General features: G+C 49.2%; 2 protein-coding genes across 2 annotated transcripts in view; both read left to right on the forward strand.

The window, feature by feature from the left end:
• Positions 1-13066, forward strand: part of LOC140460785 (uncharacterized) — a 33783-nt gene extending 20717 nt beyond the window's left edge. Inside the window, exon 4 of the mRNA XM_072555469.1 lies at positions 11446-13066. Coding sequence (XP_072411570.1) covers positions 11446-12522 — 1077 coding nt within the window. The 3' untranslated portion in view covers positions 12523-13066. The remainder of the gene's footprint in view (positions 1-11445) is intronic.
• LOC140460757 (uncharacterized) overlaps positions 1-18588 on the forward strand; it is a 216668-nt gene that overhangs the window by 9479 nt on the left and 188601 nt on the right. The gene's annotated exons all lie outside the window — the stretch shown is intronic.

An 18588-nucleotide genomic window follows, 5' to 3' on the forward strand; every position in this document is an offset into this window, starting at 1 on the left:
GCCTCATCTTCTGCCTCGGAACACTTCAACCCCAGGACATCAATGTGGACTTCAACAGTTTCCTCATTTCCTCTTCCCCCACCTCACCCTAGTTCCAAACTTTCAGCTCAGCACTGTCCCCATGACTTGTCCTTTCTATTTTCTTTTCCACCTATCCACTCCACCCTCCGCCTTGACCTATCACCTTCATCCCCTCCCCCACTCGCCTATTGTACTCTATGCTACTTTCTTCACTCCCCCACCCTCCTCTCACTAGTCTCTCCACGCTTCAGGCTCTCTGCCTTTATTCCTGATGAAGGGCTTTTTCCCAAAACATCGATTTTACTGCTCCTCTGCTGCTGCCTGAACCGCTGTGCTCTTCCAGCACCACTAATCCAGAATCTGGTTTCCAGCATCTGCAGTCATTGTTTTTACCCAATAGTAAAGACAGGGTGGGGGGGGTGAGGAGGAGGGGAGGTGTGGTGTGTGTGCGGGGGGGGGTGAGGAGGAGGGGAGGTGTGGTGTGTGTGCGGGGGGGGTGAGGAGGAGGGGAGGTGTGGTGTGTGTGCGGGGGGGGTGAGGAGGAGGGGAGGTGTGGTGTGTGTGCGGGGGAGTGAGGAGGAGGGGAGGTGTGTGTGCGGGGGGTGGGCGGGTGAGGAGGAGGGGAGGTGTGGTGTGTGGGGGGGGGGTGAGGAGGAGGGGAGGTGTGGTGTGTGCGGGGGGGTGAGGAGGAGGGGAGGTGTGGTGTGGGGGGTGGGCGGGTGAGGAGGAGGGGAGGTGTGGTGTGTGTGCGGGGGGGGTGAGGAGGAGGGGAGGTGTGGTGTGTGTGCGGGGGGGGGTGAGGAGGAGGGGAGGTGTGGCGTGTGTGCGGGGGGGGGTGAGGAGGAGGGGAGGTGTGGTGTGTGTGCGGGGGAGTGAGGAGGAGGGGAGGTGTGTGTGCGGGGGGTGGGCGGGTGAGGAGGAGGGGAGGTGTGGTGTGTGGGGGTGGGGGTGAGGAGGAGGGGAGGTGTGGTGTGTGTGCGGGGGGGGGTGAGGAGGAGGGGAGGTGTGGTGTGTGTGCGGGGGGGGTGAGGAGGAGGGGAGGTGTGGTGTGTGTGCGGGGGGGGGTGAGGAGGAGGGGAGGTGTGGTGTGTGTGCGGGGGGGGGTGAGGAGGAGGGGAGGTGTGGTGTGTGTGCGGGGGGGGGTGAGGAGGAGGGGAGGTGTGGTGTGTGTGCGGGGGGGGGTGAGGAGGAGGGGAGGTGTGGTGTGTGTGCGGGGGGGGGTGAGGAGGAGGGGAGGTGTGGTGTGTGTGCGGGGGGGGTGAGGAGGAGGGGAGGTGTGGTGTGTGTGCGGGGGGGGTGAGGAGGAGGGGAGGTGTGGTGTGTGGGGGGGGGTGTGGAGGAGGGGAGGTGTGGTGTGTGTGCGGGGGGGGGGTGAGGAGGAGGGGAGGTGTGGTGTGTGCGCGGGGGGGGTGAGGAGGAGGGGAGGTGTGGTGTGTGCGGGGGGGGGGTGAGGAGGAGGGGAGGTGTGGTGTGTGGGGGGGGTGAGGAGGAGGGGAGGTGTGGTGTGTGGGGGGGGTGAGGAGGAGGGGAGGTGTGGTGTTTGTGCGGGGGGGGTGAGGAGGAGGGTAGGTGTGGTGTGTGGGGGAGGGGTGAGGAGGAGGGGAGGTGTGGTGTGTGGTGGGGGTGAGGAGGAGGGGAGGTGTGGTGTGTGTGCGGGGGGGGGGTGAGGAGGGGAGGTGTGGTGTGTGGGGGGGGTGAGGAGGAGGGGAGGTGTGGTGTGTGGGGGGGGTGAGGAGGAGGGGAGGTGTGGTGTGTGGGGGGGGGTGAGGAGGAGGGGAGGTGTGGTGTGTGGGGGGGGGGTGAGGAGGAGGGGAGGTGTGGTGTGTGTGCGGGGGGGGTGGAAAAAAAAATTGTGGCTCTACCCCTTTTTTCCCTGTTGGCATTTGGACACTTCAAATCTGTCAATGACAGCAGCAGCCTCAAAGAGCATACTGCGCATGTTTGCCGGTGTCAGCAACGCAGTACGCATGCTCGCCGGTGTCAGCAAAAATTGGTGCGCATGCGAATCGCTGTCGGCAAATAAAACGCGAGACCTTCTTTTGATTGACCAATAGGGAGCACAGGAGGACCGGAAGGACATTGGTCCTCCTGCCAATCAAAGTCACCCCATTGTCTGAATGCGGAAGTTGGACCATGAGGTTCTGAAGCTGCTGCTGCTGCTCCTGCTCGTGTCTGAATGAACATTGAGCTTCATCCCAGACTGCAAATTCCACCCTCTGTCCATTATCTGTGAGTACGGCACTCTCTTCTCTTGTCACCTTTTCCATTTATTTTTTTCATTCTGGGATTCAGTTGTTGACTTGCAGCAACTAAAAGGAAAGGGAGTGTGTCGGGATGGGGACAGAATCTGGAAACGGTGCTCCAGGTCTGTGTCTCAATTGACAAAATACACAGGCGGGCGGCTGGAAGAACACAGCAAGCCAGTCAGTATCAGGAGGTGGAGAAGTCAACGTTTCGGGTGTAACCCTTCTTCAGGATTGGGGATGGGTGTAGGGGGCGATGCAGATAAAGGGTGTGCTGGTTGGTGAAGTGGGCACAGGTGTAGACAGGTAGAGGGTTCGACCTAGGCAAAAGGGAGGACTGCAGATGCTGGAAACCAGAGTTTAGATCAGAGTGGTGCTGGAAAAGCACAGCAGGTCAGGCAGCATCAGAGGAGCAGGAAAATCGACGTTTCGGGCAAAAGCCCTTCATCAGGAATTTCCCCAGGGTAGGGGAGTCCAAAGCTAGAGGACATTTGTTTGAGCTGAGAGGGGAATGATTTAAATGGGACGTGAAGGACAACTTTTTCACAGAGACAGTTGTGCATATATGAAACAAACTGCTAGAAGAGTTGGTGGAGGCTGATACGATTATATTTAAAATGCATCGGGATGGTTTGGAGTTGTATGGGTTACGTGCTGGCAAACGGGACTAGATTAATTTCAGATATGTGGTCGGCACAGACAAGTTGGGCCGTAAGGTCTGCTTCCATGCTGTGAAAGCAGAAGTGTGGTTGTGAAGACTGGACTTTCTGAGCAGCTTTCAAAGATGTAAAAACAATGACTGCAGATGCTGGAAACCAGATTCTGGATTAGTGGTGCTGGAAAGGCACAGCAGTTCAGGCAGCATCCAAGGAGCAGCGAAATCAACGTTTCGGGCAAAAGCACTTCATTAGGAATAAAGGCAGAGAGCCTGAAGCGTGGAGAGATAAGCTAGAGGAGGGTGGGGGTGGGGAGAAAGTAGCATAGAGTACAATAGGTGAGTGGGGAAGGGGATGAAGGTGATAGGTCAGGGAGGAGAGGGTGGAGTGGCTTGGTGGAAAAAGAGATAGGCAGGTAGGACAAGTCCGGAGAAGTCATGGGGACAGTGCTGAGCTGGAAATTTTGAACTAGGGTGAGGTGGGGGAAGGGGAAATGAGGAAGCTGTTGAAGTCCACATTGATGCCCTGGGATTGAAGTGTTCCGAGGCGGAAGATGAGGCGTTCTTCCTCCAGGTGTCTGGTGGTGAGGGAGCGGCAGCGAAGGAGGCCCAGGGTCTCCATGTCCTCGGCAGAGTGGGAGGGGGAGTTGAAATGTTGGGCCACGGGGCGGTGTGGTTGATTGGTGCGGGTGTCCCGGAGATGTTCCCTAAAGCGCTCTGCTCGGAGGCACCCAGTGTTTTGCCCTTATTGGGAGCAGAAGAATGTAATCAAGTCTTGCATTTGTGAGAGAGCAACTGAGTAAGGAAGTACATCTGGGATTTTGGTGGTAAATGGGAATTCTTTGCACTGTGGGATGAAGCCCAACCCTATCCATTTATTTCAGCTGGTGGGTGAGACTCGGCAGTTCATGCAGGCAGTCAATCCAGGTAATATTTTATAAATTCCTGCCTTGGAAATAGAACTAGTCTGATTCAAGATTGGGATATAGACAGACTCTGATCTCACACCTTTAACGCATGGTCTGAGCTGAGATGACACCTTTTGTTATAAAACCTTAAGTTATTTCAAGGAAGTGTCTTTCAGGAAGTTCTGGGATTTACATATTAATGATACCTGCAGACCACTATGAAAGCTGAAAGGCTTAACAATCCAGGTTTGTTCAATATATCATTTCAGTGGCAGGACACCGTAATGTTTTTCTATAAATTCTGTGCGTTATGATCTTCTCCACAACCACCTGATGAAGGAGCAGCACTCCAAATGCTGGTCCTTCCAAATAAACCTGTTGGACAATAACCTGGGTGTGTGTGATTTTTTTTTTACTTTGTCCAGGTTAGGTTGGATTGATCATGCTAAAGTACTCTCAGTGCCCAGGGAGGTGCAGGTTTGTGTAAATTGGCTGTGCTAAATTACACATAGTGTCCAGGGATGCGCAGCTTAGAATGGATTGGCCACGCTAAATTACCTATAGTTCCCAGGAATGTGCAGGTTAGGGTTAATTGGCCAGGTCAAGCTATCCAGAGTGAAGATCTAGACCCCTCTTAAGGGGCCTTTTAGTTCGCGATTGGTCTAAAGAATCAATGAAATGCAGTCTGTACAAAGCAAGGTTATCAGTTTAATAAGGCATCTTGACCCAATTCTGTCCAACAACACAGTGATTAAAGCTTCTGTGTTCCATGGCGAAGTTGTGCAATTACATTTGAAAATGACACGTTATTTATTTAGGTTTTTTTAAGAGACAGTACAGCCTTAATTACAAGAAAAGACCAATCAAATGTAATAAGGTGACATGATTTAGAGCAGGTTAATCCAATGATATTTCCTGGGAAAGGGGTCTTAATTACGTAAATCATCATGCCATGGTAGCAGCTCAAGGTTAGTTCAAATGGTCAATTAATGTGTCCGTGTTCATTTTAAACAAACTCCATTGTCCTCTTATCTTTGGATTGTAGCTTAATTCTGCAAAACAGCAGGACAAGTTCACAGAGTTCAATCATTATTCTCAGCCATTTTGTTGTATTATTTTAAATTGAAAAGCCATTTTGTGGTTAGTAAAAATCTACATATACTTGTTGAGTCTGACAATACCCTAAATTCAAATTTTAGATCCTCACCTGAAGCATCAGAGTCTGAGGGGTGACCTGATAAACGTTTGTAAGAGGCATGGATATGGTGAATACCCAAGGTCTTTTCCCCAGGGTAAGGGAGTCCAAAGCTCGAGGGCATATGTTTGAGGTGAGAGGGGAATGATTTCAAAGGGACCTGAGGGGCAACTTCACGCAGAGAGTGGTGCATGTATGGAACGAGCTGCCAGAGGGAGTGGTGACGGCTGGTACAATTACAACATTTAAAAAGCATCCGGATGGGGATATGAATAGGAAGGGTTCGGAGGGATATGGGGTACATGCAGACAAATGAGACTAAATTAGTTTAGGATATCTGATCAGATGAATTGGACCAAAGGGTCTGTTTCTGTGCTGTACGACACTAATCGTCTTTGGCGAAAGCAGAAGTGTGGTTGTGAAGACTGGACTTTCAGACCAGCTTTCAAAGATGTTTTATCCTTACTGGGAGCAGAAGAAGTTACAATGAAATCTTGCATTTGTGAGACAGCGACTAAGTGAGTGAGTACATCCCAGATTTTGGTGGAAAGTGGGAATTCATTACACTGTGGGGATGAAGCCGTACCCTATCCAGTCATTTCTGCTGGTGGGTAAGACCAGACCTCAAGACTAGGGGGAGTAGATTTAGGACAGAGATGAGGAGGAGAAAGTGAGGACTACTGCTCTTCCTGGACTATAGTGAATCTATGGAATTGTCTTCATTAAGTATATTCAAAATGGGTTTTTGCATGGTTGGGGAATTAAGGGTAGTTGGGGCAATGCTGCTAGGAGGAGCTGAGACGATGGATAGATCGGCCATGATCACAATGAAGAACGGGGCACGCTGGATGGGCCAAATGGTTGACTCCTGCTTTTATTACTGTGAATTTCCCATGGCTAGCCCACCTAATCTGCACGTTACTGGGCACTGAGTAATTTAGCATAGCAAATCCACTCTAACTTGCACCTACCTGGACACCATGGGTAATTTAGCACAGCCAATCCAATCGAAGCCACTGAACACTGGGTAACTGAACATGGTCAATCCACCTGAACCTGGACAAAGTTAAACATCACATAACACCAGGTTATAGCCCAACAGGTTTATTTGGAAGTAGCACTAGCTTTCGGAGCACTGCTCTATCATCAGGTGGTTGCGGAGTATAAGATTAGAACGCACAGAATTTATGGAAAAACATGACAATGCCTGCTCGTGAAATGATATATTGAACAAATCTGGATTGTTACCCCTCTCATCTTTTACAGTGGGTTACAACTACCATTCATATGTAAATCTCAATAACATAAGGTTTTATAACAAAAGGTAACAACATCTGGGCGGCACGGTGGCTCAGTGGTTCTTAATTCTGCCTCACAGCGCTTGGGACCCAGGTTCAATTCCAGCCACTCGCCACAGTCTGTGTGGAGTTTGCACATTCTCCCCGTGTCTGCATGAGATTTCTCCAGGTGCTCCGGTTTCCTCCCACAATCCAAAAATATGCAGGTGAGGTGAATTGGCCATGCTTAAATTGCCCAGTGTGTTACATGCATTGGTCAGGGGGTAAATATGGGGAATGGGGCCTGGTGGGTTACTCTTTGGAAGGTTAGTGTGGACCTGTTGGGCCAAAGGGCCTGTTTCCGTACTCTAGGGAATCTAATCCAATCTCAGCTCAGACAATGCGTTAAAAGTCAGAGTCTGTCTTTATCCCCACCTTGAATCTGACTAGTTCTGTTTCTAAAGTAGGAATTTATAAAATACAATATGTTCTGACAGCTTGCAGATTGTGCATTTTTGAGCAAAATAGAATTTATCTGAAAATATAATTCTGCAAATGCAAATTCACCCCCAAGGACTTGTGTGTGCTTACAGCAAAAAAGTTTATTTCCGTGCTGTGTATCTCTGTCTATTTGGTAACAGATGCTTTATTTCTGTTGGTGTAAATATTGTTGTAAATCATAGCTACGTACGAACAGTTACATGTAAGGGAAAGAGAATTCCTCAAGTATGGCACTATCAGAATCCTGGGAGACCCCTATTTCTGGTTTACTTCCTATTGACAAACATTAAGCATGAGCACGTATTTATTTCTGTTTTTTTTGTTTCACTTTTCTTGTTTGATTCCCTGGTACGCCTACACTCTGTGACTGGTCGGTTGTCAGGCTGGGAGATAGTGGATTGGGTTTCGATTGACTGAATGTTGTATTGTTCTGGAAGGTGTAAAAGGGTTGAGGGGTGGGGTGTTGGGGAATCAAAACTTCAGCAGAGCTGAACATCTTGCTCTTTGAGAACAGGGAGATCAACAGAGGACAGAGAAGCCAGGACCTGAAATCCGACCTGACACCGGATTACTGTGATCAGTGTTTTGATTTGCAATGCCAACCCTCTGCCTTCACCTAGCTTCCCGTTTGACTACCCCCCTCGACGTTCAAGGACTAATCCTTGTCGTCCTGAAGCCACGTCTCTGTAAGGAGTCTCAGACCATAATTATTCTCTTCAATGTGTGCAGTCAATTCATTCACTTTTGTAACAGTGCAGCATACATGCAGACACCCTGTTTTCGGTTTAGATCTTTGCAATCCAGATTTAATTGCTGGTACATTTCCTCTCCTTGTCTCCATCATTCTGTGATGTTCATTTCCCACATCACTACATTGCTCACTGGCCTTGATTGGGATTGGCCGTGCGAAATTACCCACAGTGCCCAGGGATGTGCAGGTTAGGTGTATTTGTCAGGGTAATGTAGAGCAGTATGGGTGGGTTCCCCTTCAGAGGGTTAGGTGTGGACTCGTTGGGCCGAGTGGCCTGCTCCCACACTGTGGGGATTCTCTGAAGCGAAGGGATGGTTGCAAACGGTGCAGGACAGGACAGCGCAGGCGCAATGCGTGCGCCCGGCTTGGCCCCGCCCACCCGCTCCTATTGTGGCGTCACAACGCGGAAGTGACACTGAATGAATGAAAATCCCTCCGTCTGGGCAAATGGTGGGGCGGGAAAATCTGTTCACTTGGAGCAATGGGAGTGAATCCAGGGCGGGAGCAGACCCTGTCAGCTCAGGGATGGGAGTTAATTACCGCGGAGGGTCGGCAGGAGGGAGTCTGACGAATAGATTGGATTCGGGGACTGGGGACGGGGCAAGTCAGTCATCTCCCGATAGAGAGGAGTAACATACTACCGCCTCTGGTGTGAAGAGCGTTCTGTGGGCCTGTATAAATAAGTTCCTTGTGGATTGAGGAGTTTCCCCTATCAGGCTTCCCTTTTCTCGAATCGGCCCGTCCTACAAAAAGGGATGGTGTTCCTGGGCGTCCTTAAAATATTTACCATAATGACGGGGTTGATCATTTTTATCCTCACTAGGCTTGCGTCTGCAGGTAAGATCAAAAAGACAGGTTCGGTAAAGACATGGTAACTCCCCCTGATTTCTACTGTCCAGATGGACCATCTGGTCTTTCTGATGGAAGAGTCCATTACAATAATCAATCTTCATCACGTTCCACACGTCAAAGGCGTCTGGTCCGGTGCACTGGACGACATCTCCTCAGTATGGGTGGTGATAACCTCTGATCATTCCTGGTCCCATCCATACTTAGTGGCTTTCCCCATCAGGATGTTGTACGTGATCAGAAAGGTGAGGAGATAAGTGATCCCCCACATGTTCCTCCTCTTAGTTCAAGTATCTGTAATAAGATTAACATTAGAACAACAGCAAGATTCAAAAACCCAAATGGACAGGGTCCACTCCTTTTGTTGGGATTCCAGAATTCTCTCCTCGTCTTTCCCCCTTTTGATTGGTGCGGTCAATCAATTTACAACGGTGCAGTTGGACCCAAGCTGAGTGCCCAGCGACTGTGACCGCCATAGGGGTTGGAAGTAGAACCTGGAAGGGGCCATCCCAACGAGGTTGGAGACCTTTGCCAGTCCAGTTCTTGACGAGCACCAACGAACTGGGCTCTACCCGTGATGAGGCTGAAACGGAGGGAACATCGCTGTAGGCCGCATGCTCCTGAGAGTGAAAGGCACGCATAACACTAGTTAGAGCAAGAACATAACCAATGATTGCTTCGGTCACGTGGTGGACATGGACTGAGAAGGGAGCCGAACCGTTCCAAGGGGTACGGAGGGGGTGACCAGAGAGACTCTCAGCTGGAGACAGTCGTGTCTTGCCCGCAGACATGGATCACATCTGGAATAAGGCCACAGGGATTAACATAACCAGGAGAGGCCAGATTCGGCCATTAATTTGGCAAGGTTAGTCTTGAGTCTGGTTAAAAATTCAACAAGGCTGGTCACCTGAGGATGATAAGCACCGTGCAGTTCCCGACAAATACAAAGCTGGGAACAGAGTTCTCCGTTAATATTACATGCAAAGTGTGGTCCATTGTCTGAGCTAATGCATGCAGGTATACTGAAGGGGGGAATTCTTTCCTTAAGCAAAATCTTTATCACAGTCTCAGCAGTAGCGTTAGGAGGAGGGTAGGCTTCAATCCACTTCGAAAAGACATCAGCAATAAGCAAAACATATTTATAGCAACTCAACTCATTTCTCCAACTCAATGAAATCCAGTTGAAGTGTCTTCAAGGGACCCTCCAGCAAGGGAGTTCTCGTAGAGATACTTGAACTAAGAGGTGGGGGATCGCCTACTCACTGACCTGTTTGATCACGTACAACATCCTGATCGGGAAAGTCACTGACTGAGTATCGATGCGATCTGAAACGATCTGAGATTATCCTGGTGTCATCTGGTGCACCAGACCAGATGCTTTCAACGTGGAGTCGCTTGAGCGATGGAGTGAGCTGCCAGAGGAAGTGGTGGGTGCTGGTACGATGACAAGTTAAAAGGCTCCTGGATGGGCATCTGAATATGAAGGGTTCAGGTGGGTCAGGGCCAAGTGATGGCAAATGTGACTGGAGTCATAGAGATGTACAGCACAGAAACAGACCCTTCGGTCCAACTCTGTCCTTGCTGACAAGAGAGCCAACCCAATTTAGTCCCAGCTGTCAGCACCCGGCCCATATAGGGGGCAAGTGATGGCAAATTTGACTAGATTAATTTAGGACATCTGGGCAGGTTGGGCCAAAGGTTCTGTTTCCGTGCTGTGTGACTCTAATTGTCTTCAGTGAAAGCAGAAGTGTGGTTGTGAAGGCTGGACTTTCAGAGCATGTTTTGCCCTGACTGGAAGCAGCTGAAAATGTGTTGTTGGAAAAGCGCAGCAGGTCAAGCAGCATCCAAGGATCAGGAGAATTGACGAACCAGGCGTGAGCCCTGAAGAAGGGCTCATGCCCGAAGCGTCGATTCTCCTGCTCCTTGTATGCTGCCTGACCTGTTGTGTTTTTCCAGCAACAGATTTTCAGCTCTGATCTCTAGCATCTGCAGTCCTCATTTTCTCCTGACTGGAAGCAAAAGAGTTGGACTGAAGTGTGTTGGTGTTAATGCCTTGATGTCTCATTTTGCTCCCACCTTCCCAGGGACGTTAACCATTTTGTGTCTGGTCCTTCCTCAAGAAGCTGCATTGCAGGTTCACCCTGAATTGACACTTTTATTGCTTCCCAAAATCAGACCTGTTCACTCTCAGCAGGATCCCAGTGTTGTGAAAGATATTAACTTTCAGGTGGAGGTATCCAAAATTCAGAGAGATGTCAGTCTTGATGTTTTTGCTTTTTCTGCCCCTGTAAGATCCTGAATCTTCAGGGGAATTAGTTAGAGCAGAGTGAGAACAGAGGGGAAGGGAGAGTGGGATGGTGCTTTCAATTTTGTGGAATAACAAAAGGAAAGGATATTCCACAGAAAGTAGAATTGATTGTTCAGAATTTCTACCCTGCACTGATCATCCCTTTTGTAATCCCTTTTTGCAGAGTATTTGAAAATCTGAAGACTGAAGTTTCAAAATCAACGAATGAAGGGCTTACACCCGAAACATTGACTCTCCTGCTCTCCAAATGCTGCCTGACCTGCTGTGCTTTTTGATTGACTCTCCAGTGTCTGCAGTCCTCACTTTGATGTCAATGTCTGACAGTCTCTGAATCCATTGGGACCGCAACTATTTTTGACTGTGATTACTGTGAGAGGGATCTACACTTTTTGGTTCCTGTTTGAGGACGTTTTCAGCATCAGTGGGACTGGACGAGAGACCCCTCTGTTACAGCGCACTGTGTGTGGAGCCTGAAACAGTTATACGGCCTGGGAAGGGGACTTCACGGCAGGGAGGGGCTCTACACGTGTTTGTGTGCAGCTGAAGCTGTGGCTATGGAGAAACCTGAGGAATCCCGCCCCGTGGAGAAACCGTGGAAGTGTGGTGACTGTGGGAAAGGCTTCCGTGTCCCGTCTGCCCTGGAGACTCATCAGCGCAGTCACACCGGGGAGAGGCCATTCCCCTGCACCGACTGCGGGATGGCCTTCAGACATTCCTCCCACCTGTTGGCCCACCAGCGGGACCACACGGGGGAGAGGCCCTTCAGCTGTCCAGATTGTGGGAAGGCCTTCAGATATTCCTCCTCCCTGATGAGGCACCAGCGTGTCCACACGGGGGAGAGGCCCTTTAGCTGCCCCGAGTGCGGGAAGGCCTATACCGACATCTCCTCCCTGATGAGGCACCGGCGGGCCCACACTGGGGAGAGGCCCTTCAGCTGCCCCGAGTGCGGGAAGGCCTTTACCGACATCTCCTCCCTGATGAGGCACCAGCAGATCCACACGGGGGAGAGGCCCTTCAGCTGCCCCGAGTGTGGGAAGGCCTTCAGTTATTCCTCTGCCCTGCGGAGCCACCGGCGCATCCACACGGGGGAGAAGCCCTTCAGCTGCCCTGAATGTGGGAAGGCCTTCACAGACGTCTCCACCCTGCAGAAGCACCAGCGTATCCACACGGGGGAGAGGCCCTTCAGCTGCCCCGAGTGTGGGAAGGCCTTTACCCACGGCTGCGCCCTGCGGAGACACCAGCGTGTCCACACCGGGGAGAGGCCCTTCAGCTGCCCCGAGTGTGGGAAGGCCTATACTGACATCTCCTCCCTGATGAGGCACCAGCGGGCCCACACGGGGGAGAGGCCCTTCAGCTGCCCTGAGTGTGGGAAGGCCTTTACCGAAGTCTCCTCCCTGATGAGGCACCAGCGGATCCACACGGGGGAGAGGCCCTTTACCTGCTCTCAGTGCGGGAAGGCCTTCAGCAATTCCTCCACCCTGCTGACCCACCAGCAGATCCACACGGGGGAGAGGCCGTTCACCTGCTCTCAGTGCGGGAAGGGCTTCACCAGCTCCTCCAACCTGCGGAGCCACCGACGCGTCCACACGGGGGAGAGGCCCTTCAGCTGCCCCGAGTGTGGGAAGGCCTTTAGCGATTCCTCGAACCTGCTGGCCCACCAGCGGATCCACACCGGGGAGAGGCCGTTCACCTGCTCTCAGTGCGGGAAGGGCTTCACCCGCACCTCCCACCTGCTGACCCATCAGCGAGTTCACGTGCCATTGCAGGGGGATCGATTGGACTATCAACCCGGTTCCGGGGAGTCCCGGGTTTGAATCCCGCCAAGACAGATGGCAGAATCGGTATTCGGTCAGAAATGTGGAGTTCGGAATCTAACAATGAGACCGTTTCAGGGAGGGGGTGGTGCGGGGGAGAAAGCCCCCATCTGATTCACTCTCTCCCTTGTTAGGGAAGGGAACCACCATTGGGGGAAAGGATTCACTCAGTCGTTCCAGCTGCATCCTTTACCCGGTCTGGCCTACACCTGACTCCAGACCCACAGCAGTCTGGTTGACTCTACACTGCCCCTTCCTTGCAAATGAGCAGGGAGCCACTTACTTGGAGACAGGGTATGGGTTAAAATTGCTGAGTGAGGCAATACTTCCTCCGGGTTGCGGATGTACCAAGGATCCAATTACAAAGGGACAACTTGGTGCTGACCAATAGTAAAGACAGTGAGGGGGGTGGGACAAGGGGACGTGTGGTGTGTGCACTTTGACCTTGAGCTGTTCAAAAAGCAACTGCTTTTTCTCTGCCTTTTTGCTGGGGGGATCTGAAGCTGTGACAAAGTTGGGTTGCAATAAAGGTTACCTGAACTTACCACCGGGCTCAGACTCTCATTGAACGCTTTGAGCTCCAAGAGGTTTTTGTTTTAAAGCTGCTCATTTCTTTCAGGCTCCTGCACTAAGTTTAGAACATGGAACATAGAACAGTACAGTGCAGAACAGGCCCTTCAGCCCTCGATGTTGCACTGACCTGTGAACTATTCTCAGCTTGTCCCCCTACACTATCCCAAAATCAACCATGTGCTTATCTAAGGATTGTTTACATCTCCCTAATGTGGCTGAGTTGACTACCTTCGCAGGTCGGGAAATCCACGCCCTTACCACTCTCTGCATAAAGAACTTGCCTCTGAAATCCATCTTAGATCTATCATCCCTCAATTTGTAGTTATGTCCCCTTGTACAAGCTGACGTCACCATGCTAGGAAAGAGTCTTTCACTGTCTACCCTATCTAATCCTCTGATCATCTTATATGTCTCTATCAAATCCCCTCTTAGCCTTCTTCTTTCCAATGAGAACAGACCCAAGTCTCTCAGCCTTTCCTCATAAGACCCTCCCTCCAGACCAGGCAACATCCTGGTAAATCTCCTCTGCACCTTTTCCAATGCTTCCACATCCTTTCTGTAATTGGGCGACCAGAACTATACACAATATTCCAAATATGGCTGCACCAGTGTTTTGTATAGTTGCAGCATGATATTGCGGTTCCAGAACTCAATCCTTCTACGAATGAAACCTAACACACCGTGTGCCTTCTTCACAGCACTACCCATCTGAGTGGCAACTTTCAGGGATCTATGTACATGGACTCCAAGATCCCTCTGCACATCCACACTACCAAGAATCTTTCCATTGACCAACTACTCTGCCATCCTGTTATTCTTCCCGAAGTGCATCACCTCACATTTAGCTGCATTGAACTCCATTTGCCACCTCTCAGCCCAATTCTGCAGTTTATCCAATCCCCCTGCAACTTGTAACATTCTTCCAAACTGTCCAGTACTCCACCGACTTTAGTGTCATCTGCAAATTTACTAATCCATCCACCTATGCCTGTGTCTAAGTCAGTTATAAAAATGACAAACAGCAGTGGTGCCAAAACAGATCCTTGTGGAACACCACTAGTAACTGGACTCCAGGCTGAATATTTTCCATCAACCACCATTCGCTGCCTTCTTCCAGTTTCTAATCTTTTCTACAATGGATGTAAGACTCACTGGTCTATAATTACCTGGGTCATCTCTGCTGCCCTTCTTGAATAAGGGCACATTTGCAATCCTCCAGTCCTCAGGTACTAAACCCGTAGACAATGACGACTCAAATATCAAAGCCAAAGGCTCTGCTATCTCCTCCCTCGCTTCCCAGAGAATCCTTGTATAAATCCCATCTAGCCCAGGGGACTTGTCCACTTTCACTCCTCCTTGAATTGATAACACCTGTGTGTAACCAACCTCGGTCCTTTCGAGTCCAATATCTCGTACCTCATTCTTTTCCTGAGTGAACACTGATGAGAAATGTTCATTTAGCCTCTCTCCGAACTCTACAGGGCCCACACTCCACTTCCCACTTCTGTCTTTGATTGGCCCTATTCCTACCCTAATCATCCTTTTATTCCTCACATACCTATCGAAAGCTTTAGGGTTCTCCTTTATTCTGTTTGCTAAAGACTGCTCGTGTCCTCTCTTTGCTCTTCTTAACTCTCTCTTTCAATCCTTCCTCGGTGATCTGTAATTCTCAATCGCCTCATCTGTACCATCCTGCCTCATCGACACATAAGCCTCATAGAACAGCATCATAAGACACAGAACTTACATCAAAAGATCAGTGTCATGCAACTGATAGAATATATTGAACAAACTTAGATAGTCTTCATCTCTTAGAATGGGTGTGGGCTTTGGTTCATTAATGTGTAACAATGTTCTTGAGATGACTTCAGGTTTTATAAAAAAAAAGACATGTCTGCTCAGACAATGCATTAAAGGTGAGATTTCAGTCTGTTGGTATTCCAATCTTGAATCAGACTGGTTCTGTTTCCAAAGTCTGAATTTGTAAAATATTACATGCATTGACTGCCTGCAGATTGTGTGCTTTTTGTACAAACTTGAATGTAGCTGCAAATATAGTTCTGCCAATACAATTTCACCCCACAGAGTAGTGTGTGTGTATCTGTGTGCATGTGAGTTTATGTGTGTGTGTGTGTGTGTGTGTGTGTGTGTGTGTGTGTGTGTGTGTGTGTGTGTGTGTGTGTGTGTGGGGTGGGGGGGGGGTGGTGGTGTTCAGGTACATAGTTCTTTGATAGTTTCATTACTGCTAGTCAGGGTGGTTAAGGTGGCATTTCGCAACATTGCCTTCATTGTTCACCCCATTGAGTATCGGGGTTGGGACATCATGTTGTGGTTGTACAGGATGTTGGTGAGGGCACATTCAGAGTACGGAGTACAGTTCTGGTGGCCCTGTAATAGGAAGAACACTATTAGAGAGGGTTTAATAAAGATTTACCAGGATGTTGGAAGGACTGGAGGGTTTGAGTTATGAGGAGAGGCTGGGACTTTATTCACAGGAGCACAGGAAGTTGGGGGTGACCTCATTGAGATTGATAAAATCATGAAGAGTGGAGGTAAGGTGAATAGCAAATGGCTCTTGCTTAGCGAAGGGGAAATCAAAACTAGGGGGCTTTTTTTAATGTGAGGAGAGAGATTTAAAAGGAACCAGAGGGGCAACATTTTGAAAGAGGGTGATTTGCATGTGGAATGAACTTGCTGAGGATGTGGTAGATGCAGGTACGGTTACAACATTGAAACAGCATTCGGATGGATACATGAATAGAAAGGTTTAGAGGGATATGGGCCAAATGCAGGCAAGTGGGACTGGTTTAGATTGGGAATCCTGGTCAACATGGACAAATTGGACCGAAGTGTCTGTTTCTGTGCTGTATACCTCTATTGAAACCAGTAGATTTCTGAAAGGGGCTTGACAGGATAGATGCAGATAAAATGCTCCTTTGTGGGGAGGGTCATCGAATTCCGACAAGGTGGAAGCGGGCCATTCAGCCCATCTATTTCACTCTGGCCCTCTGAATGGTATCCCACCCATAACCCAACCCCTTACTCTGTATTTCCCATGGCCAAGCCACCCTAACCTGTACATCCCTGGTCACTATGGGTAACTTAGCACGGCCAATTCTCCCTAACCTCTACACCCTAATCTATAAATTACCTTCTCAAGAATGTAATTTAAATGCAGAGCTTTTCTAAGACTCAACATTGGGACACAGATTGTCTCTACTTATAAATAGGGCAACGTCCCTTTGAAATGTAGATTCATTTAGATATAACTGCGTCACTTTACATATGAAGATATCCCTTTGAATGTGCTCACATCCCTTTGAAATATAATCTTGTCCATTTAAACCTCTTTATTTGCAGAAATACCCGCTAAAATGTCCACGTCCCTTTAAAATGCAGATTTCCCCCTTTAGATATGACGCCGTTCCGTTAGATGTCGGAATATCTGTTTAAATTGAGCAGTGAGCTTTCCCAATGTAGACAGGGCTCCTCGAAACGTGGCAGTGTCCCCCCGCCCCCATCCCTCTAATCCCTTCCTGTTCATATACCCATCCAGATGTGTTTTAAATGCTGTAATTATACCGGCCTCCACTACTTCCTCTGGCAGTTCATTCCATACATGCACCACCCTCTACATGGAAAAGTTGCCCCTTAGGTACCTTTTAATATCTTTCTGCTCTCACCCTAAACCTGTGCTCTCTAGTTGTGAACCTCACCCCTACACTGACAAAAAGACATTTTAAAAAAAAGTTGAGCAGCCAGACAACATGCAAAAGCTATAAAACGTTGAGCCACTTGGGGTAAAAAGAACTGTGGCTCTACCCTTTGTTTCTCCTCTTGGCATTTGAACACTTAACATCTGTCAATAACACCAGCATCGCCACAGAGCATATTGTGTCTGCTCCTCGGTGTGAACAACAACGCACCTGCTCACTGGTGTCACCAACACATTGTCCATGCTCCTCGCTGTCGGCAGAAAAGGCGACATCGCTTATCTCTGTTCCTAAAGTTCTTCCCTTTATTCTTAAAGCTGTGCCCTCTGGTACTAGTCTCTCCTACCAATGGAAACAGCTTCCCAATGTCATTGCACTGTGGGGATGAAGCCCTACCCTGTCCGGTAATTTCTGCTGGTGGGTGAGACTAGGCCTCAAGGTTAGAGGGAGTCGCTTTCAGACTGAGATGAGGAACTGCTTTTCCCAGAGGGTCGTGAATCTTTGGAATAGTCTAGATTAGAGTGGTGCTGGAAAAGCACAGCAGGTCAGGCAGCGGCCGAGGAGCAGAAGCTGTTGTCTCCTGCTTTCTATTTATATGTTTGTCCTGGATAGGGTTCCTGGGGTTTGTGGTGATGTCATTTCCTGTTCATTTTCTGAGGGGATGATAGATGGCATCTAGATCTATGTGTTTGTTTTTGGCGTTGTGGTTGGAGTGCCAGGCCTCTAGGAATTCTCTGGCATGTCTTTGCTTAGTTTGCCCCAGTCGAAATTGTGGGGTTATTTTCATCCGTACGTAGGGCTACGAGGGATAGAGGGTCGGGTCTTTTTGTGGCTAGCTGGTGTTAGTGTATCCTGGTGGCTAACTTTCTTCCTGTTTGTCTGACGTAGTGTTTGTGGCAGTCCTTGCAAACCCCCCCCCCCCCCCCCCCCCCCCCCGGAACCCCACCCAGGAGAAAGATATAAATAGAAAGTAGGAGACAACAGCTTCACTTCACTTGGAGGTCACCACTGATGATGTTACCTCGCCAGGTAATGAAATGTCTGGATATCAAACCTATAGCTCAGCGAGCAAACCTGCACCCTAAACATTCTACTTTGCTGAAAGACTGCACAATCTGCAGGCAGTCAATACATGTAATATATTGTAAATTCCACTTTGAAAATAGATAATGGGCCCACTACGTTTTGGATGTGAGCATAAGTGGTATAGTAAGTAAGTTTGCAGATGACACCAAAATCGGAGGTGTAGTGGACAACGAAGGAGGTTACCTCAGATTACAATGGGATCTTGATCAGATGGGCCAATGGGCTGAGAAGTGGGAAATGGAGTTTAATTTAGGTAAATGAGAGGTGCTGCACTTTGGGAAAGCAAATCCTAGCAGGACTTATACATTTAATGGTAAAGTCTTAGGGAGTGTTGCTGAACAAAGAGACCTTGGAGTGCAAGTTCATAGCTCCTTGAAAGTGGAATCGCAGGTTGACAGGATAGTGAAGATGGTGTTTTGTATGCTTTCCTTTATTGGTCAGAATATTGAGTACAGGAGTTGGGAGGTCATGTTACTGCTGTACAGTTGGAATATTGTGTGCAATTCTGGTTCCCTTCCTATCAGAAAGATGTTGTGAAACTTAAGGGTTCAGAAAAGATTTACAAGAATGTTACCAAGGCTGGAGGATTTGAGCTATAGGGAGAGACAGAACAGGCTGGGGCTGTTTTCCCTGGAGCGTCAGAGGCTGGGGGGGTGACCTTCTGTAGGATTATAAAATCATGAGGGGCATGTAT

The sequence above is a fragment of the Chiloscyllium punctatum genome, chromosome 36 (genome assembly GCF_047496795.1).
Source record: "Chiloscyllium punctatum isolate Juve2018m chromosome 36, sChiPun1.3, whole genome shotgun sequence".
Lineage (NCBI taxonomy): Eukaryota > Metazoa > Chordata > Chondrichthyes > Orectolobiformes > Hemiscylliidae > Chiloscyllium > Chiloscyllium punctatum.